At 50.1% G+C, this 21487-nt stretch overlaps 1 protein-coding gene across 3 annotated transcripts in view; it reads left to right on the top strand.

Moving 5' to 3' along the window:
- dock5 (dedicator of cytokinesis 5) overlaps positions 1-21487 on the top strand; it is a 222736-nt gene that overhangs the window by 130803 nt on the left and 70446 nt on the right. For all 3 annotated transcript variants that reach the window (XM_072266712.1, XM_072266714.1, XM_072266713.1), the window contains 8 exons: positions 1417-1514; positions 4937-5026; positions 5952-6052; positions 11600-11734; positions 13473-13584; positions 15444-15514; positions 18048-18154; positions 19411-19547. In XM_072266712.1, the coding sequence (XP_072122813.1) occupies positions 1417-1514; positions 4937-5026; positions 5952-6052; positions 11600-11734; positions 13473-13584; positions 15444-15514; positions 18048-18154; positions 19411-19547 (851 nt within the window). The remainder of the gene's footprint in view (positions 1-1416; positions 1515-4936; positions 5027-5951; positions 6053-11599; positions 11735-13472; positions 13585-15443; positions 15515-18047; positions 18155-19410; positions 19548-21487) is intronic.

Below are 21487 nucleotides of genomic sequence, written 5' to 3'. Positions count from 1 at the left end.
TTAATCGCAACAATGGCAATCTTTCCTTCCATTAACCCCACCAATGGCAGCCACTCCTTCCTTTAACCCCACCAATAGCAATCTCTCCTTCCTTTAACCCCACCAATAGCAATCTTTCCTTCTATTAACCCCACCAATAGCAATCTCTCCTTCTATTAATCCCACCAATGGCAGCCTCTCCTTCCATTAACCTCTATCCGGATGCTGGGAATTCAAAACAGAAAACTGCTGGAAATACTCAACAGGTCAGTCAGCGCCTCTGGAAAGAGACACATCATCTCTGTTGCTTTCTCCACAGGGGCTGCCTGGCACATGGTGAGGTTTTTTACATTTTTAGTTTTTTATATCAGCTGTCGGTGTGAACAGGTTGCTTTTTATGGATCTTGCTGAGCTCAGATTGACTGCTGCGTTTCCTATGTCACAGCAAGTTTCAAGACTGGGGATTACTTTGTCATTTCCAGTACACAAGTGTAAAGGACAACAAAATAATTATTACTCCATCTCTGATGCAGCATAAAAAACACAGTAAGATACATAGGCATCCGTTAGTCTTGCGAGACCATGGATCTGCGCCTGAAAAGTCTTCACTCTCCAGGGCGCAGGCCTGGGCAAGGTTGTATGGAAGACCAGCAGTTGCCCATGCTGCAAGTCTCCCCTCTCCACGCCATGGACGTTGTCCAAGGGAAGGGCATTAGGACCCATACAGCCTGGCACCGGTGTCGTCGCAGAGCAATGTGGTTACGTGCCTTGCTCAAGGACACAACACGCTGCCTCAGCTGGGGCTCGAACTCACGACCTTCAGATCGCTAGTCCAATGCCTTAAGCACTTGGCCACACAGATTAAGATAAAGGACAGGATAATAAAAAAACCACAATAAATATAAATACATAAGGTGACTAATTTACATAGATTGGTTGTCCAAAAGTGACTTTAGGCACAGGAGTGTCTGTACACAAGGTGACTGACAGGAAATGATAAAGTAGTGGTGGTTGGGGGTGTGGAGGGATGGGTCAGTGGGTGCAGGTGTTGGACAGTCTTACTGCTTGGGGAAAGTCACTGCTTTTGATCCTGGTGTGACCTTCTCTTAATGGGAGTGGGACAAACAGTCCATGAGCAGAGTGGGTGGGATCCTTCATGATGTCAGTGGCCCTTTTCCAGCACCTTTCTGTATACGTATCCTTGATGGCGGGTAGGCTGGTGCCAGTGATGCACTGGGCAGTTTTGACTGCCTGTTGTAGAGCCGTCCTGTCTGCCACATAGAGATGCAACTTGTTAGGATGCCCCTGTGGAACGACGTGAGTGTGGAGTGTATCCGTATGTATTCTGTGTGTAAAACGTCGTGGGTTTGAGAGGTGGCGTTTTTATCCTGGTTTACCTATGGTCACGGTTTTACATTGTATGATTTGGGTCCACAGTTGACTTGCTGGGTCTGCTGAACTGGCGAAGCAGTCACCAGAGCATCGAGCAGAACCTGAGGCGCCTGATGGAAGTGGATGGGAGTGAGATTGTCAAGGTAGGGTTGCAGTAGATCACCGCGACACGGGTCACTTCCGATCCTTTCAGTCCCCTCCTAGTACCCTTCAGGCCTGCTTACTGCCTGGGTTGTTCATGGACACCACCATTCATAAACGTGACTGTTCAAGAGAACGGCAAGAATTCAGTTGAATAGAATTGACTTTATTTCTTACATCCTTCATATACATGAGGAGTAAAAACCTTGTCCATCTGAATGTGCAATTTATAGTAATTTGTAATAAATAGTCTGTACAATAGGACAGTCAATATAACAGAAGTAGAATTGTATCAGCATGAATTAATCAGTCTGATGGCCTGGTGGAAGAAGCTGACTCGGAGCCTGTTGGTCCTGGTGCGGTACCATTTCTCGGATGGTAGCAGCTGGAACAGTTTGTGGTTGGGGTGACTCAGGTCCCTAAAGATCCTTCAGGCCCTTTTTACACACCTATCTCTGTAAATGTCCTGAATAGTGGGAAGTTCACAACTACAGATGTACTGGGCTGTCCGCACCACTCTGCAGAGTCCTGTGATTGAGGGAAGTACAGTTCCCATACCAGGCAGTGATACAGCCAGTCAGGATGCTCTCAATTGTGCCCCTGTAGAAAGTTCTTGGGATATGGGGACTCATGGACAGGGACAGATTAATTAATTTTATTTAAAGTAACTGGGGGGGTGACAGGCCCTTCCTCACCGCCCAGTTATACCTGCATGACCAATTTAACTACTGACCTGTATGTCTCTGGAATTTGGGTGGAAACCCACGTAGTCACAAGGAGATTGTGCGAGCTCCCTACAGGCAACAGTAGGAACTAATAGCGTTACACCAACAGCTACGCTACCCTGCTGCTCTGATCCACCAGCTGCTGCAGGGCTGCAGGCATCCTCTGCCGGGTGGGATTGGGGTATTTCCCCATGACCTCTCTCCCCTCCAGCAGTCGGGGGGGCTGGGGTCACCGAGGCCACTCTTCCCGTGTCTTCTTGCTCTCCCATCCTCAGTGTCTCTCTGACTGTCTCCCACACGCTGTTGTTACTCATTTGCATCTTGTGAATGGTTCGGGTGACGAACAGTTCTCAGGAACAGAACTCTGCCGTAACCCTAGGACAGCCCGTACTGGACTTGATAGATAATATACCAGCAACACACATCAAAGTTGCTGGTGAACGCAGCAGGCCAGGCGGCATCTATAGAAATGAATAAACAGTTGACAATTTGGGCCAAGACCCTTTATCAGATGCTGCCTGGCCTGCTGAGTTCCTCCAGCATTTTGTGTGTTTATTACTCAGGAGAAGCCTAATGGCCTTTATGCCTGCTGCTCCACACAGTAAGACCTTGGCTGATCTGACCTCGGGCTTGGTTCTATTGAACTCTCAGTTCCTCTTTGTCTCTGCCTCTCCTAGACCAACAGACTCTGCAGCTAAGCCTTGAATATTTCCCCAATGCCACCTTCCGCTGTTCCCTGGGGTAGAGAACTCCAACAATCCACCATGTGTTGAGAGAAACATTAGTTTTATTTGTCACACGTACAACAAAACATACGGTGAAATGCGTCAGGCCAAATCCACGAGGATTGTGCCGGAAGCAGCCTGACAGTGTTGCCGTGCTTCCAGCACCCACAGAGCACGCCCACAACTCAGCACCCCTCACCGTGCGGCTTTGAGAGATCTGGGAGGGAACTGGAGCACCCGGAGGCAACCCACAGGGAGAACGTACCCACAGGGAAAAGTGGGAATCGAACCACCATCTTACAGCTGGCGTGCTGTAAAGTGTTAGCTAACCTCTACGCCAGCGTGCCATCGGAGGAGTAGTCCCTGCATCCAGCTGAAGGCTGTGTTCTCCATTTGATGTCCCCCACTGGGGGGATCCGTCTTCTCAGCATTCACCAGTCAGTCCCTCTCAGGACCCTGTACATCTCAATTAGATCATCTCATGTTCTTCACGAGGGTAGGCTCTGATTCCTCATAAGTCCACCCTTTCACCCAGGAGCTGATGTGGTGGGCTTTCTCCTCCCCTCGTCCGAAGCAGGTATGTCCACCCTTAAATAAGCCAGGCAAAACTGTTCCACCAGTGGCCTGTACACTCACAGCAAGACTTCCCCACGTGAATACTCAATCCCCCTTCCAAAGAGACCAACACTCCAATCAACTTCCTCACCACCTGCTGTGGTAAACCATATGTTGTAACTGGGTTACCTGTCTGGACACGCCGCTCTGCTGACTGTTCCTGTGGCTCCTCCCACAGACCCCTGAATAAAGGTGATTTCGCCTTGCCTCTCCCTCAGTCCAGGGGCAGATGCTCAGCATGGTGGAGGTCACATTTTACAGCTAATAAAAGCCTTCCAGTATTTACTCTACTTCCAGTCTTTTGGAGTTATTGATAGTGCATCACCTGCTCTTGTGAGTTTCAGCTACAGCAGAGTTCAAAGTAAATGTAATGAGATTCATTTTCTTGCAGGAAGTTACAGAGAAAAATGAATATAATAGAATTTATAAAAAGCTATTCATAAATAGACCAATACTGACAACCAATGTGTGGTTTCTGTGACACCCCCGCTGTTTCTTTCTCCTTCTCTCTGTTTCTCTGTCTCTGTCTCTCTCTCTCTCTCTTTCTCTATTTCTCTCTATCTCCTCTCTCTCTGTTTCTAATTCTGACACTTTCTTTCCTCCCTCTCTCTCCGATGTTATCCACTTAGCCAGACACCCCTGACTGCCCCAGTTTCCAGCCCTACCTGTAAGTGCTTCTACCATTTAGCTCTGGCACTGCCTGCTGAGTCGTGACTCCTGCCACGCTGTCTAGATCCTCATGGCCACGTGCCCCTGCTGTGGGATGGGTGGGGACGGGACAACATCGTGTCCCTGCTGTGGGATGGGTCGGGATGGGACAGCATCATGGCCACGTGTCCCTGTGTGCCCCTGCTGTGGGACGGGTCGGGACGGGACGACGTTGTGTCCCTGCGTGTCCCTGCGTGCCCCTGCTGTGGGATGGGTCGGGATGGGACAGCGACATGGCCACGTGTCCCTGCGTGCCCCTGCTGTGGGACGGGTCGGGATGGGACGACGTTGTGTCCCTGCGTGCCCCTGCTGTGGGACAGGACAGGACGGGACGATGTCGTGGCCATGTGTCCCTGCGTGCCCCTGGGACGGGTCGGGGTGGCCTCAGCCTGAGTGGTGCTGTGAAGCTCCATTCCGCGGGAGGGGCACTGGGTCCGATCGCTTCCCTCCTGCAGCGTCTCCAAGGAAAGGCAGCGGTGGGAGTGACCGTCACTGGTTGGGTGGCCTGCAGACCCACTCTCCATGGAGGTGAGAGCACTTGGAGAGGGAGCAGGTAGGCATCGAGGTGTTCTCCCTCCACCTCCAGAGGGAGTTGCTGCTCTCGTGCCGGTGTTTCTCTGCACTCACCCTTCCTCTCGCCCTCTCCTCCAGTTCCTACAGGACACGCTGGATGCCCTCTTCAATATAATGATGGAGATGTCAGAGAGCGAAGCCTATGACTTCCTGGTCTTTGACGCCCTGGTAAGAGAAGTGTGTCAGTGTGTGACAGGACGGTTCCCCCACCCCAATCACCTCGTTCTTCACGCTCACCGAGTCCCACTGAGTTTGCACCAGCCGTCAACCACCCACTTACACCTCACCTTCCCAGCAAATCCCCTCCTAGTCCTGGGCCCCACCCGCACAACAGGGGGCAGTTCATCCTCCAACCCGCGCAGCGTTGGGACGTGGGAGGAAACTGGATTGCGCAGAGGGAGACCTACACAGTGACGGGGAGAGCATGCACGCTCGGCCCAGACTGCGGCAGAAGCCGGGATCGAACCCGCTCCGTTGGCACCGTGAGCGGGTGACTCTGCCCACGGCTCCACAGTGCCACCTGGTGTCTTGGAGGAGGAGAGAAGCTAAACTGAGTGGTGACAAAGGAAGGGAAGGGAGGGTGTGCTGGCATTGGAAAGAGTCCAGAGGAGGTTCACAAGAATGATCCTGAGAATCAAGGGGTTAACATTTGATGGCTCTGGGCCTGTGTTCACTGGAGTTCAGTCCCAGAGCCAACAATGAGGGGAGATCGCATTGAAAGGCCTGGATAGAATGGACGAGGAGAGGAAGTTTCCAATAGTGGGGGAGTCTAGGACCAGAGGGCACAGCCTCAGAATCGAAGGACGTCCCTTTAGAACAGAGATGAGAAGAAATTTCTCTAGCCAGGGTGTGGTGAATCTGTGGCATTCATTGCCACAGAGGGCTGTGGAGGCCACCTTTGGGTATACTTAAAACAGAGGTTGATAGGAGATTATCATCAGATGTCAGAGGTACCCAAAGACTTGAACTTCCTCGCCTGACCATCAGTCCCCAGGAGAATGGGTCGCTTCAGTGCTCTGTGGGAATCCTAGTCCACATTCTGTGATTCCCAGCAAACTCCACAGCTGACTGCTTCCCTCTCACTTTTCTTCAGGTTTTTATCATCTCCCTGATCGGAGACATAAAGTTCCAGCACTTCAACCCGGTCCTGGAAGCCTACATCGCCAATCACTTCAGTGCGACTCTTGCCTACGTGTGAGTATGGTGCTGAAGCCTATAGCAAGCGATTAATTCCTACTCTTCTTGAAACCTTCTTCCTGGATCTCCCTGAGGGTGCTCCGTAAGTGAACCCCATTCCAGGGTCATTCTGGGTCCCAGAGGAGAAACCATCCGGAGATTTGTTTTATAAACCTTATTCAGTGGTACAGCACAGAATAGGCCTTTCCGGTCCTTTAAGCCTCATCGTCCCAGCAACCCTCAGCAACCCCCGATTTAACCCTAACCTAATCACGGGACAATTTACAATGAACAGTTAACCCACCCAGTAAATCTTTGGACTGTGGGAGGAAGCTGAAGTAGCTGCGGAAAACTCACGCACTCCACGGGGAGGACATACAGAATAACGCCAGGATTGAACTCCAAACTCGGGAACGCCCTGAGCTGTAATAGCATCGTGCTAACCGCTCCGCTACACTACCGTTGGCGCCAAAGTGATAGTGTCATACAGCACAGAACAGTCCCTTCGGCCCATTTCCTGTAGTCTAGCGAGCTAGTCCCGCTGCCCACATTTGACCCATAGACCTCTCAACCTTTCCTCTCCGTGTGCTTATCTAAATAGTTTTTATATGTCAATGACTTGGTTGACTGAATTGATGGCTTTGTGGCCTATTTTAGATTAGATTAGATTAGACGCAACTTTATTGTCATTGTGCCGAGTACAGATACAAAACCAATGAAATGCAGTTAGCATCTAACCAGAAATGCAAAGAATAATGTTATTTACAAAACAACTGCAATTAAAAAGTAAGTGCTACAGCACACAAATATAAAAGTACTGAGACAGTACAATATGGATGCAATACTGCTTAGTGCTGTGATGAGAAGTTCAGCAGTGTCACAGCCTCAGGGAAGAAGCTCTTCCTGTGCCTGCTGGTGCGGGAGCAGAGGCTCCTGTAGCGCCTCCCGGATGGGAGGAGAGTAAAAGGTCCATGGTTAGGGTGAGATGCATCCTTGATAATGCTTTTCACCCTGCCCAGGCAGCGTTTGCAGATAATACGAAGATAGGTGGAGGGGCGGGTAGTTTTGAGAAAGCAGAAAGGCTACAGAATGACTTAGACAGATCAGGAGAATGGACAAAGAAGTGGCAGACGGAATACAGTGTCGGGAAGTGTATGCACTTTAGTAGAAGAAATAAAAGTGTAGTCTATTTTCTAAATGGAAAGGAAATTCAAAAATCTGAGGTGCAAATGGATTCCCTAAAGGTTGATTTGCAGGTTGAGTCTGTGGCAAGGAAGGCAAATGTGATATTAGCATCCATTTCAATTGAACTAGAATACAAAAGCAAGGATGTAACAAAGCTTTATAAGGCAGTGGTGAGGCCTGACTTGGAGTATTGTGAGCAGTGTTGGGCCCCTTATCTAAGAAAGGATGTGCTGACATTAGAGAGGATTCAAAGAAGGTTCACAAAAATGATTCCGGGATTGAAAGGTTTCTCATATGAGGAATATTTGATGGCTCTGGGCCTGTACTGACTGGAATTCAGAAGAATTGAGGGGTGACCTCATTGAAACCTATCAAATATTGAAGGGCCTCAATAGAGTGGATGTGGAGAGGATGTTTCCTATGGTGGGATAGTCTAAGACCAGAGGACACAGCCTCAGAATAGAGGGGGCGTTCTTTTTGAATGGAGATGAGGAGGAATTTCTTTAGCCAGAGAGTGGTGAATTTGGAATTCATTACCACAGGTGGCTGTGGAGGCCAAGTCTTTATGTATATTTAAAGCAGATTCTTAATTAGTCAGGGAATAAGGGGATACGAGGAGAAGGCAGGAGATTGGGGCTGACAGGGAAGTGGATCAGACATGATGAAAAGGCAGAGCAGACTCGATGGGCCAAATGGCCTAATTCTGCTCCTATTTCTTATGTTCTGATGGTCCAAATGTTGGTAATGTGCCTGCCGTAATCACTATTTCTGACAGCTCATTCCAAATACACACAACCCTCTGTGTGAAGAAGCTGCCCCTAACATCTCATTTAAATCTCTCATCTCTGACCTTAAACCTATGCCCTCTTGTCTTTAGCCCCCCCACCCGGAGGAGAATATAGACTGTGCTTTCACCCTGTCTGTACCCCTCTTGAACTTATAAACCTCTATCAGGTCAACCCCTGAACCTTCTACATTCCAGGGAATAAAGTCCTAGCCTTCACAGTCTCTCCTTGTTATTCAGTCCCTCAAGTCCCGACAACTTGCTGAGTAACACACACAAAATGCTGAGAGGAACTCAGCAGGTCAGGCAGCATCTATGGAGGGCAATAAAGTTTTGAGCTGAGACCCTTCATCAGGAGAGGGAAGGGGGAAGATGCCTGAATTAAAAGTTGGGGGGAAGGGAAGGACATTATCTGGAAGGTGATAGGTGAAGGCAGGTGGGTGGGAAAGGTAAAGGGCTGGAGAAGAAGGAATCCGATAGGAGAGGAGAGTGGACCATGGGAGAAAGGGAAAGAAGAGCGAACCCAGGGTAAGCCCTGATAAATGTTTCCTACACACCTTCTAGTTTAATAACATCTTAAAGATTAAAGATTAGCTTTATTTTTCACCGGTACATCGAAGCATCAAAACAAAATGCATCAGTTTGCATCAACAACCCCAACAGTCCGAGCATTGTGCTGGGGGCAGCCCACGAGTGTCGCCGTGCTTCTGGTGCCGACAAAGCACGCCCACAACTGACCAACCCTAGCCATACGTCTTTGGACTGTGGGAGGGAACCAGAGCACCCGGAGGAAACGCACGTAGTCACAGGGAGAACACGCAAACTCCTTACAGACAGCGTTGGGAATTGAACCATGATTGCCGATGTTGTAATCGTTTTACACTAACCGCCATACTGCTGTGCTGTCTGTTTTAAGGTGACCAAAGCCGTGCTCAATACTCCAAGTGCAGGGAGATCTGAATTGCACAGGGAGCAGGAGGCTGTCGACATGGCAATGTGATCTGTCCCCTTTGAGTGTGGTATAGCCGGGGTGGGGGGTCACCACCTGTAACCTGTCAGCCGTTCATTTACCAATCAAGTCCCAGTCACTGACAAAGCAGCTCAAGATGCCAAAAACACAGGAGATTTTGCAGTTTGCAGGAAAGCCAGAACAGCAGACACACAATGCTGGAGGAACTCTGCAGGTCAGGCTGCATCTGGGGAGGGGAATAAACAGTGGATGCCTCAGGCTAAGACCCTTCATCGGTACAGGAAAGGAAGGGGAAGAAGTCAGAATGTTGGGGGAGGGGCAGGAGTGCAAACTGGCAGGTGATAGGTGACACCAGGTGAGCAGGGAAGCTGGGGAATGAGAGGTGACCCAGGTGAGTGGGGAAGCTGGGGGATGATAGGTGACACCAGATGAGTGGGGCAGCTGGGGGATGATAGGTGATGCCAGGTGAGTGGGGAAGCTGGGGGATGATAGGTGACGTCAGGTGAGTGGGGAAGCTGGGGGATGATAGGTGACGCCAGGTGAGTGGGGAAGCTGGGGGATGATAGGTGACGCCAGGTGAGTGGGGAAGCTGGGGGATGATAGGTGACGTCAGGTGAGCAGGGAAACTGGAAGGTGGTAGATGACACCAGGTGAGCAGGGCAGCTGGGGGATGATTGGTGACGTCAGGTCAGTGGGGCAGCTGGGGGATGATTGGTGACATCAGGTCAGTGGGGCAACTGGGGGATGATAGGTGACGCCAGGTGAGCAGGGAAGCTGGGGGATGATAGGTGACGCCAGGTGAGTGGGGAAGCTGGGGGATGATAGGTGATGCCAGGTGAGTGGGGAAGCTGGCAGGTGATAGGTGACGCCAGGTGAGCGGGGCAGCTGGGGGGGGATGATAGGTGACGCCAGGTGAGCAGGGAAGCTGGGGGGAATGATAGGTGACCCCAGGTGAGCGGGGAAGCTGGCAGGTGATAGGTGACACCAGGTGAGCAGGGAAGCTGGGGGATGAAGTGAGAAGCTGATAGGTGTAAGGTGTAAGGGACTGAAGGAATCTGATAGGAGAGGAGAGTGGACCATGGGAGAAAGGGGAGGAGGAGGGGTACCAGAGGAAGACGATGAGCAGGTGAGGAGAAGAGAAGGGGTCAGAGGGGAGCCAGAAGGGGGAATGGAAGAAGTTCAAGGTGCCTTTGTAATTTCATGCATTAAATAACACAAAATTCTTCAGTCTCTGCCCAAAATTAATCTCTATAGATATTGCCTGACCTGCTGAGTTCCTCCTGTATTTTCAATGTGTTGCTATACACTAATCCCATTTACCTGCACTTGATTTGTAGACTTCTATTTATCTTTGGTGATTCAGTTCCTAGTCCAGATGCTTTTGAAGATTAGCTTTATTTGTGCACATGGAAACACACGGCGGAATACAAAACAAATCGAATCAGTGAGGGTTGTGCTGGGGCAGCCCACAATTGTCACCGCTCAGGGATAGCATGCCCACATCTCACTAATCTTACCCCGTATGGCTTTGGACAGTGAGAGGAGACCGGAGCACTTGGAGGAAACCCAACCTGGTCGTGGGGAGAACATACAGGGAGTGGTGGAACTGAACCCCAGGCTTACAGCTGACAGTAACAGCGCGATGCTGACTGCTATGCCCCACTACACTACTGTACTGCCTCCGTTAACTTCGTAAGCGTTGTGTGTCTCTGCCTCCACCACCCTCGGGGTGATGAGTTACCCTAGGAATCCCCTCAAAACCTCCTGCCCCGAGACCATTCCCTCAAATCTTCACCCTCCGCTCATCGATACGTATTGCTTTCGATCTTACAATCCACACACTCACACTTAATAACTATTTACAACTCATATTCCTCTCTTTTTAAATTTGTTCAGTTTGTCTTTGTGAGTTGTGATGTAAAAGGCATCCGTTCGTCTTGCAAGACCATGGATCTGCGCCTAGAAAGTCTTCACTCTCCAGGGCGCAGGCCTGGGCAAGGTTGTATGGAAGACCAGCAGTTGCCCATGTTGCAAGTCTCCCCTCTCCACGACACCAATGTTGTCCAAGGGAAGGGCACTAGGACCCATACAGCTTGGCACCAATGTCGTCGCAGAGCAATGTGTGATTAAGTGCCTTGCTCAAGGACACAACACGTTGCCTCGGCTGGGGCTCGAACTCACAACCTTCAGGTTGCTAGCCCAATGCCTTAACCACTTGGCCACGTGCCCACTTGTTTATGTATACGTTTCATAAATTCCTTTGCATTTTTTTAATTTACCTCTGAATGCCTGCAAGAAATTGAATCCCAGGGTAGTGCTTGGTGACATACAGTATATATCTTCTTCTTCAGCCATCACCTCCCAACTGGGGACAGCAGCTCACCGAAGTACTCTGTCCTGGGCCAGTCTTTCAAGGTGTAACCCATGGAAAATCCTTCCTCTCCCTGTGATGAGGCCTTGCTGCTGCTGGTGTTTCTGTTGAACTGGGATTTTACAGGATGGGGTTGCTAGCCCCGTGACCAGCCCCCCTCCTTTCACAGCCGGGCCCGGGACCATCCGCAGTGGAATTGCCACATACATACGTTGATTATAAATTTCACTTTGAAATTTAACTTGTCTTCTGCAGGAAACTGGCGAAGGTGCTCAATTACTACGTTTCAAATGCTGAAAACTCGGAGAAAACGGACCTACTTTTTGCGGCGCTGAAAGCAATGAAATACCTTTTCCGATTCATAATCCAGTCGCGGAAATTGTACCTGCGGTAAGGTGGGGGGGGGGGGGAGCAGAACTCCAGCCCTGAAACATCATGCTGGGGGTGGGGGGGAGTCAGCGACTGGGAGTCGTTCATAATTCCAGGCTCAGGTTATGGGGACGTTGAACTATAACCAGAAAATGCCACAAACACTCGGGAGGTCAGGCAGCATCTTGGTAGGTTTGTTTTATGTGTCACAGGATCCACACCTCCAGGTTCAGGAACAGTTATTACCCCTCAACCATCAGGTTCCACACCACCAGGGTCAGGAACAGTTATTACCCCTCAACCAGAGGGGATAATTTCACTCACCCCATCACCAAAATGTTCCCACAAACTATGGAGTCACGTCCAAAGACTTTTCATCTCATGTTCCTATTATTTATTGCTTATTTATTTATTATTATTATTTCTTTCTTTTTGTAATTGCACAGTTTGTCTTTTGTGCACTGGTTGAAGGCCCAGTTGGTGTGGTGTTTCATTGATTCTATTATGGGTCTTGTTCTATTTTGAATTTATCGAGTATGCCCACAAGAAAATGAATCTCAGGGTTGTATATGGTGACACATGCGTGCTTCAATAATAAATTTACTTTGAACTTTGAAGCATACAGTGAAAGGTGTTTTTGCACCCTCCGAGGAGGTGCTGGGGGCAGCCTGTTAGTGTCGCCATGCTTCCAGCACCAACACAACTCCCTACCCCTAACCCATACGTCCTTGGAATGTGGGAGGAAACTCACACTGTCACGGGGAGAACGTACAAACTCCAGCGAGACATTGATGGGAACGGAACGTGGGCCGCTGGCGCTGTAAAGTGTTGTGCTAGTGTTGTAAAAGATATTGATGTGCCTTTGTTGTGATCATCTGTCTGGGACAGCTCATGCAGTGGCTGGGCATTGCACCCACAAGCTGCTCGCCTCTGTAACCCACACGTCGAGGTCAGGCTTAGCACGCTGTGGGACACAGACACCCACACACTCACACTGTTGTGCACACGTGCCCAGCAGCGCGCTCTCACAGAAACACATGCACGTGCACACACACACACGCACGCACACACACACACATACATACACACACGCACACACACACACATACACACACGCACGCACACACAGACACAGACGCACACACATGCACACACACACATACATACATACACGCACACACACATACACACATACACACACACACACATACACACACGCACGCACACACAGACACAGACGCACACACATGCACACACACACATACATACATACACGCACGCGCACGCACACACAGACACACACACAGACACGCATGCGTGCACACGTGCACACACGCACACACACGCACACGTGCACACAGACACACGCACACACATGCACGCATGCACACGCACACGCGCGCACAGTCTGTGGCGAGTATCCTCGTGCAGGCAGCCCGTGTGTGGGCTGTGCTTACAATTGTGTTCGATATTAAGGGAGAGTGCAGAGCACACAGGAACACCACCAATATGAAGGCTATTCAACTGAACTTTATTGGTTAACGGAGTGACGTAGGAGTAGTGTTATTAACTCCCACAACACCTACACACAGCGGATCCAGTATCAATCTCACCTCACAGGGAGCACCAAACACAACAAATTCTAAATAAAATTCTCACACATAATGCGCTTACACTTTGCCCGACCCTGCCGGAATCCTGGTCCCGACTTTCTCACAACTTGTGTTAATGAGGCCTGTTCTGTGCCTTCCGATTGCAGGATTTATGGGAGCGGGAAGGATGACAATGAGTTTAATGAGTCCATCCGAAAACTGTTCCTCTCGTTCAACTCGCTGATGGACAGACCGCTGGAGGAATCCGTGAAGATTAAGGTCTGTGTTTGGCCTCAACGTAGGTCATGGGCCAAATCCTCAACCTACGGACTCACTTTCAATGATTCTACAACTTACGTTCCCAGTATTATTTATTTATTCGTACTTGCACAGTTTGCTTTGTTGCATCTCTGCTATTTCCTGATCCTTTGGGGTTCTTCTGGCAGTCTAGAATGGCATTTGGTTAATTTTTAACGCTCGTTTATTTTAAAGTTTAAACAAACTTACAAATACTAAGTAAACTAAATAAAGAGCTGAGAAACAAAGCAGAGGTGAATGAACAGCAAAGGAGGCAAAGAAGATGGCACCTCTGAAAAATCCTTCACTTTTAAAATTGAAGGATTGGTTGCACAATTACATCAGTTGGGTAATGTGCTAACACTTAGCCAATGTAATATGAGAAAGGTGATAAACCTTAAGTTTAGCTGCTATACAGCTTTCTGCCTGTGAGTGGAGACAAAGATCACATACTGTGAATAATACATGAGTTTGTGAGAAAAGTACGAATTATGATTAAGTTACAACTTTAGTCTTAAATTAATTAATCTAATACCTTATAAAAAGTGTTCTTAAAAAGCTGGTTTCCAACACCTTTTGCCCATTGTTTGTCTTTGTGTGTAGTTTTTCATTGGTTCTATTGTATTTCTTTGTTCTTCTGTGAAAGCCTGCAAGAAAAGGAATCTCAGGGTAGTGTTCGGTGACATACACGTACTTTGATTGCAACCTTGCTTTGAACTTTGGCAGTATTGCAGTTGGCGGTGACTGCGGCAGGCAGTCACAACCTGCCCTCCCAGAGACCCCTGTCGAACTTTGTAAACTTTCTTTTGCAGTTCTGTACTTAATGTGAATGAGTGTAATGTGGGGGGGAAGGAATCAGGGAGGGGAGATGGAGGTCCAGTTTATAGGGGGACGAGAGCCCACAGTGGAGGGAGGGGGGGGTCTCTGATCTTGTCCACTAACAGTGACTAACATCTTAATTACTTATTTCACTTAGAGATACCGTGTGGAATAGGCCCTTCCAGGCCTTAGAGCTGCACCACCCCGCAACCCCCAACAACCCTCAGTTTAACTCTAGCCTAAACACGGGACAATTTACAATGACCAGTTAAGCTACTAACCAGAATGACCTTGGACTATGGGAGGAAACCAGAGCACCCAGAGAAAGCCCACGCATTCCACGGGGAGGACCTACTGAGATCCCTTACAGAAGATGCTGGGACTGAACTCTGACCTGTAATAGCGTCTCGCTGCCGTGGCGCCCTCACCCAATGATCGCTCCTATTGGACAGATTTCTGGGCTCCAGAAGGTTCCAGACTGTGGGAGCTGCCCAGTCCCTTGGCCGGAATTGCACCATCCCATGCTTGGTGGGTTTCCATGGGAAGCAGTTACCTGGCAACCGTCACCAGCGGACCTGCCAGTCAGCATTGAACTCAGTGTAGGACTGCCATAGGGACTCCAGCTCTTGATTTTCCCCTCGGGGTTTACTCTAGAAGCCTTTCCCATGAGTGGCTGTAGCCACAAGGCAGCAGAGGTTTGAGATCAGAGTTTTCCTTCTCCTAGGTGGAGCTGCCAACTATGGCTGACAAGCCCCGTCTGCTCAGAGCTACTGGTTGTAAGGTGCCAGTAACTTTCCTTTGCTCCTTCTCCTGTCAGTAGAAACAGTTCCGTCGGACTTAGTAGCTAAGCCACACACAAAGGCCAGGAGCTGGACTTGGTTGTCAGAGGCTATTTGACATGTACGCCGTTGGGAGCATTTAATAGGTAGTTGTCCCCATGACCACCCTGGCATAGGGGTTAGTATGTAAACTAACGTACCGGCTTACCCAGCTTTACATTCATACAGTTCTCTCGTCTGCAGGGGGCTGCATTAAAATATCTCCCGACCATCGTTAACCATGTGATGCTCGTGTTCGACCCCGTGGAGCTGAGGTAATGTATGACACCACAGACCCGTGAGGCTGTCCGGCCATGAGCGACAGCCCGTGCCCGGTAACAGCGGGGACCCACGGAACTGGAGTCCATGCCTGTGACACTTCTCTTGGGGAGCCTGTGTATCACACGCATGTGAGAAGCGTGCAGCACGCGTGTGTGTGTGTGTCTGACAGAGGTGTGACGTGCACAGATCCTGTGATGTGGCTTGTCACTGTAGAGGGCACGCATCTGTCACCCACACATCCACCTCACAACTGTACACTGGCGAGATCGGATCCGGCGCAGATCGGGAATCGCTTTGTGTGGCATCTTCGCTCTGTGTCCTGCCACAGAAGGCAGAGTCTCTTGCTGGCCACCCATTTCAATTCTACTTCCCATTCCCATTCCAACGTGTCAGTCCGTGGCCTCCTCTACCGCCTACTGTACGATGAGGCCAACTCGGGTTGGAGGAACAACACCTTATATTACATCTGGGTAGCCTCCAACCTGACGGCATGAACATCGACCTCTCGAACTTTTGGTAACTTCTCCTTCCTGCCCCTTCCCTCCTTTTCCATTCCCCATTCTGATTACCCTCTCAACCCTTCCCTTTATTTTAGAACATAGAAGAGTACAGCACAGGAACCGGCCATTCAGCCCACAGTGTTGTGCTGACCCAGCTAAAAAGCAAGTCAAAAACACCCAAACACCAATCCCTCCTACCTACACCATATCCACATCCCTCCATCTTCCTCACATCCGTGTGCCTATCCGAACGTCTCTGAAAAGCCTCTAGTGTATTTGCCTCTATCACCATACCAAGCAGCACATTCCAGGCATCCACCTCTCTCTGAGTAAAAAAACTTCTTAACATGGATCCCATTTTATTCCCCCCTCCCCTGCATTCCTGTCAACTCCCCCCCCACCTATATTTTACCTTTTACCCACACACTGGGGGGGGGAATGGGCAACTTACAATGGCCAGTTAACCTTTCGGGGTAGCCACAGACATTAGGGTTCGTGGGGGGGGGGGGCGGTTGCAGGGAGAACCAGCATGATCACAGGGAGAGCACACAGACTCCACATAGACAGCGCCGGAGGTCAGGGTCAAACCCGAGTCCCCAAAGTTGAGAGGTTTGCATCCCTAGCAGCTGCCTCACTGTACTGTCCCAGCACATCAGGCTGCACGCTGGTTAGACCAGAGGCTCAGCACCCGGCCGTGGACCGGTAAGATTAAAGGCGAGTCAGATTTGCTGTATTTGTCATATGTATATCGAAACATCACATTGATCAATCAAACGTGACGTTTCCGTCAACGACCAAAACGGCCTCAAAGATGAGCTGAGGGCAGCCCACAAGTGTCGCCAAACTTCCAGCGCCAACGCACTAACCCTAACTTGTACGTCTTCGGACTCCAGGAGGGAACCAGAGCACTCGGAGGAAACCCCTGCGGTCACAGGGAAACGGACAGACTCCTTACAGACGGCAGTGGGAATTGAACTCAGATCACTGATACTGTAAAGCCTTGTGTCCCATTTGTTTGTATTTATTGAGATACAGTGCGGTTAGGCCCTTCGAGCCTCGTCACCCAGCAACCCCCGATTTAACCCTAGCCTAAACACGGGACAATTTACAACGACCATTAAACTATCAACTGGTCTGTCTTTGAACTGTGGGAGGAAACCGGAGCATCCGTTTTGATGTACATGTGACAAATAAAGCTAATCTGTAAATATTTTTCTACTCGATAGGTCAGGCCATTTGGGAGTCCTTGTGCAGGATTCCCTAAAGGTTAATTTGCAGGTTGAGTCAGTGGTGAGGAAGACAAATGCAATGTTAGCATTCATTTCAAGGGAACTAGAATATAAAAGCAAGGATGTAATGTTGAGGCTTTATAAAGCACTGCTGAGGCCTCGTTTGGAGTATTGTGTGTAGTTTTGGCCCGCTTATCTAAGAAAAGATGTGCTGATATTGGAGAGTGTTCGAATGAGGTTTACAAAAATGATTCCGGGCTTGAAAAGGCTTATCATATGAGGAGCGTTTGATGGCTCTGGGCCTGTACTCACAGGAATTCAGAAGAATGAGGGATGACCACATTAAAACCTATCAAATGGTGAAAGGCCTCTATAGAGTGGATGTGGAGAGGATGTTTCCTGTGGTGGGAGAGGCTAAGACCAGAGGACAGAGCCTCAGAATAGAGAGGTGTCCTTTTAGAATGGAGATGAGGAGGAATTTCTTCAGCCAGAGAGTGGTGAATCTGTGGAATTCGTTGTCACAGGTGGCTGCGGTGGCCAAGTCATTGGGTACATTTAAGGCAGAGGTTGATAGATTCTTGATTAATCGGGGCATGAAGGGATACGGGGAGAAGGCAGGAGATTGGGGCTGAGAGGAAAATTGGATCAGCCATGATGAAGTGGTGGAGCAGACGTGATGGGTCAGACGGCCTAGTTCTGCTCCCATACCTTATGGTCTGTAAAGCACACTGACAGGGTGCAGTGTTGTCTCCAGTGAGGCTAATTTGCTCTCCTCTCTTCCTCTGGTCACCGCGCAGTGTTCTCTACACCAAATTTATCCAGAGTATCCCCGACAACCAGCTGGTACGTCAGAAGCTGAACTGCATGAGCAAGATCGTGGAGAGCGAACTCTTCAGGCAGCCCGGTGGGTGTCCAGCCTTCTCAGATTCCAGATCCACCCGTTCCCGAATGCGTGAGGATCCGAGCCCACCCATCCCCAGGTCTGGGAGGGTCCCCGAGTTCGTCCATGAGGCCCAGGCCACACCAGCTCACTCTGTACACCATCTGCTCCCCTCCCCTATTATTATCTGCTGTCGGAGAGCTCAGCTACACCCCGGGGTGTTAACCAGGACGGGGAGATGGACAGTGGTGTAGGGATGGGTCTGAGAGGGGGCAGAGGGATAGGTGAATGGGGTTAGGGAGTCAGTGGTTTACAGGAGGTTGTAGGACGGGGAGGGAGCAGTGGGTTTGGGGACCGAGGAGGAGCACTGGTCTATGGGATGGTGAGGAGAGGGCCATTGCATTACAGGGGGAGGTGGGGGGTGGTCAAAGGGTGGCAGGAGTGCGGGGAAAGAAGTACTGCGCGTGGGGATGCAGCGGAGCAGTGGGTTATCGGAGGGGGCTCTGAGCTTTGGGGCAGGGCGATGGAGAGGGTGGTGGGAGTGTGGGTGTGGGGAGAGGAGCAGTGTGTTACAGGAGGATGGGAGGAGGTCAGTAGCCTGTGGCGGGGGGTGGGGGAGAGAGGGTGAGTGGGTTATGGGAGAGTCTGGGGTTTATTCGAAGATGTGGGTTGTGGGATAGGGAGAGGGTGAGTGGATTACGGGAGAGGCTCGGGTTATTTGAGGATGTGGGAGGGGGAGAGGGTGAGTGGATTATGTGAGAGTCTCAGGTTTATTTGGGGATGTGGGTTTGGGATAGGGAGAAGGTGAGTGGGTTATGGGGGAGTCTCGGGGTTTATTCGAAGATGTGGGTTGTGGGATAGGGAGAGGGTGAGTGGATTATGGGAGAGGCTGGGGTTATTCGAGGGTGTGGGTTGTGGGATAGGGAGAAGGTGAGCGGATTACGGGAGAGGCTCGGGTTATTCGAGGATGTGGAGAGTGTCAGTGGTTTGTGAGACGGAGAGATGGAGAGAGTTGTGGGAATGTGGGTTGGTTACAGGGCAGAGAATGAGTGGATTGTGGGATGGGAGAGAGGGAAGAGAGTCACTGGGTTCTGGGACAGGACGGGGGAGGGTGTCAGGAGATCCTCCTGTGGTCTGCAACACCAGGTCAGTGCCCCACTCACACCCACCCACCCCCTGGTTCTGGGTGACACGGGTTACTGGCTGACTGACCACTGGTCTGTGCCTCTTTCCGGTCTCACAGCCAGACGTGTGTGTGTTTCACTCCCTCCCCCACACAGACTGCCGGGACGTCCTGCTGCCTCTCATCATCGACCAGCTCAGCGGACAGCTCGACGACAGCTCCAGCCGGCCCGACCACGAGGCCTGTGCCGGGCTGCTCAGCAGCACCCTGGAGATGCTGGACAGGGACGACATCGTGAGTGACTGTGGCCCCACCCGATCTGCACGCACGTGTGTGTGTGTGCGTCCGTGCCTGCGTCTGTGTCAGTGCCGGTGTGTGTGTGTGTGTATGCGTGTGTGCATGTGTCTGTGTGTGTGTGCCTGTAGCAGAGTTCGTGTGCGCACACGTCTGTGTCTATGTCTGTGTCCATGCACCCACACGTCTGTGTGTCTACGTCTGTGCGCCCGTGTTTTTGTTTCAGATGCCAATTGCCAGCCTCGGTGCCATTCCTCCCTCTCTTCCCTTTAATGGAGGGTTGATGAGCAGATGGAGCCAGTGGGGGGGTGGTATTGAGACAAGGGGGCGAGAGATGATGGGTGCAACCAAATAAGGTTTGGGAGATGGAACGGGCAGGGTTGTGGGACAGACGGGAGGAAAGCAAGCCCAAGACAGAGGCTGAATTCAGATGAGGGAGGGTCGATGGTCAGTTGGGACAGGGTGGGGATGGGAAGGTGAGGAGGCAGACATAGAAACATAGAAAATAGGTGCAGGAGTAGGCCATTCAGCCCTTCAAGCCTGCACCGCCATTCAGTATGATCATGGCTGATCATCCAACTCAGAACCCTGTACCAGCCTTCCCTCCATACCCCCTGATCCCTTTAGCCACCAGGGCCATATCTAACTCCCTCTTAAATATAGCCAATGAACTGGCCTCAACTGTTTCCTGTGGCAGAGAATTCCACAGATTCACCACTCTCTGTGTGAAGAAGTTTTTCCTAATCTCAGTCCTAAAAGGCTTCCCCTTTATGCTCAAACTGTGACCTCTCGTTCTGGACTTCCCCAACATCGGGAGCGATCTTCCTGCATCTAGCCTGTCTAATCCCTTTAGGATTTTATACATTTCAATAAGATCCCCCTCAATCTTCTAAATTCCAACGAGTATAAGCCTAGTCGATCCAGTTTTTCATCATATGAAAGTCCTGCCATCCCAGGAATCAATCTGGTGAACCTTCTTTGTACTCCCTCTATGGCAAGGATGTCTTTCCTCAGGTTAGGGGACCAAAACTGCACACAATACTCCAGTTGTAGTCTCACCAAGGCCTTGTACAACTGCATTAGTACCTCCCTGCTCCTGTACTCGATTCCTCTTGCTATGAATGCCAGCATACCATTCGCCTTTTTCACCGCCTGCTGTACCTGGATGCCCACTTTCAATGACTGGTGTATAATGACACCCAGGTCTCATTGCACCTCCCCTTTTCCTAATCGGCCACCATTCAGATAATAATCTGTTTTCCTGTTTTTGCCACCAAAGTGGATAACTTCACATTTATCCACATTAAATTGCATCTGCCATGAATTTGCCCACTCACCTAACCTATCCAAGTCACCCTGCATCCTCTTAGCATCCTCCTCACAGCTAACACTGCCGCTCAGCTTCGTGTCATCTGCAAAGTTGGAGATGCTGCATTTAATTCCCTCATCTAAGTCATTAATATATATTGTAAACAACTGGGGTCCCAGCACTGAGCCTTGCGGTACCCCACTAGTCACTGCCTGCCATTCTGAAAAGGTCCCATTTATTCCCACTCTTTGCCTCCTGTCTGCCAACCAATTCTCTATCCACATCAATACCATACCCCCAATACCGTGTGCTTTAAGTTTGCACACTAATCTCCTGTGTGGGACCTCGTCAAAAGCCTTTTGAAAATCCAAATATACCACATCCAGTGGATAGGGATCTCCCCTATCCACTCTACTAGTTACATCCTCAAAAAATTCTATGAGATTCGTCAGACACGATTTTCCTTTCACAAATCCATGCTGACTTTGTCCGATGATTTCACCACTTTCCAAATGTGCTGTTATCACATCTTTGATAACTGACTCTAGCATTTTCCCCACCACCGATGTCAGGCTAACCGTTCTATAATTCCCCGGTTTCTCTCTCCCTCCTTTTTTAAAAAGTGGGGTTA

The sequence above is a fragment of the Mobula birostris genome, chromosome 8, assembly GCF_030028105.1.
Source record: "Mobula birostris isolate sMobBir1 chromosome 8, sMobBir1.hap1, whole genome shotgun sequence".
Classification (NCBI taxonomy): domain Eukaryota; kingdom Metazoa; phylum Chordata; class Chondrichthyes; order Myliobatiformes; family Myliobatidae; genus Mobula; species Mobula birostris.
This window is presented reverse-complemented; position numbering and strand designations above follow the sequence as displayed.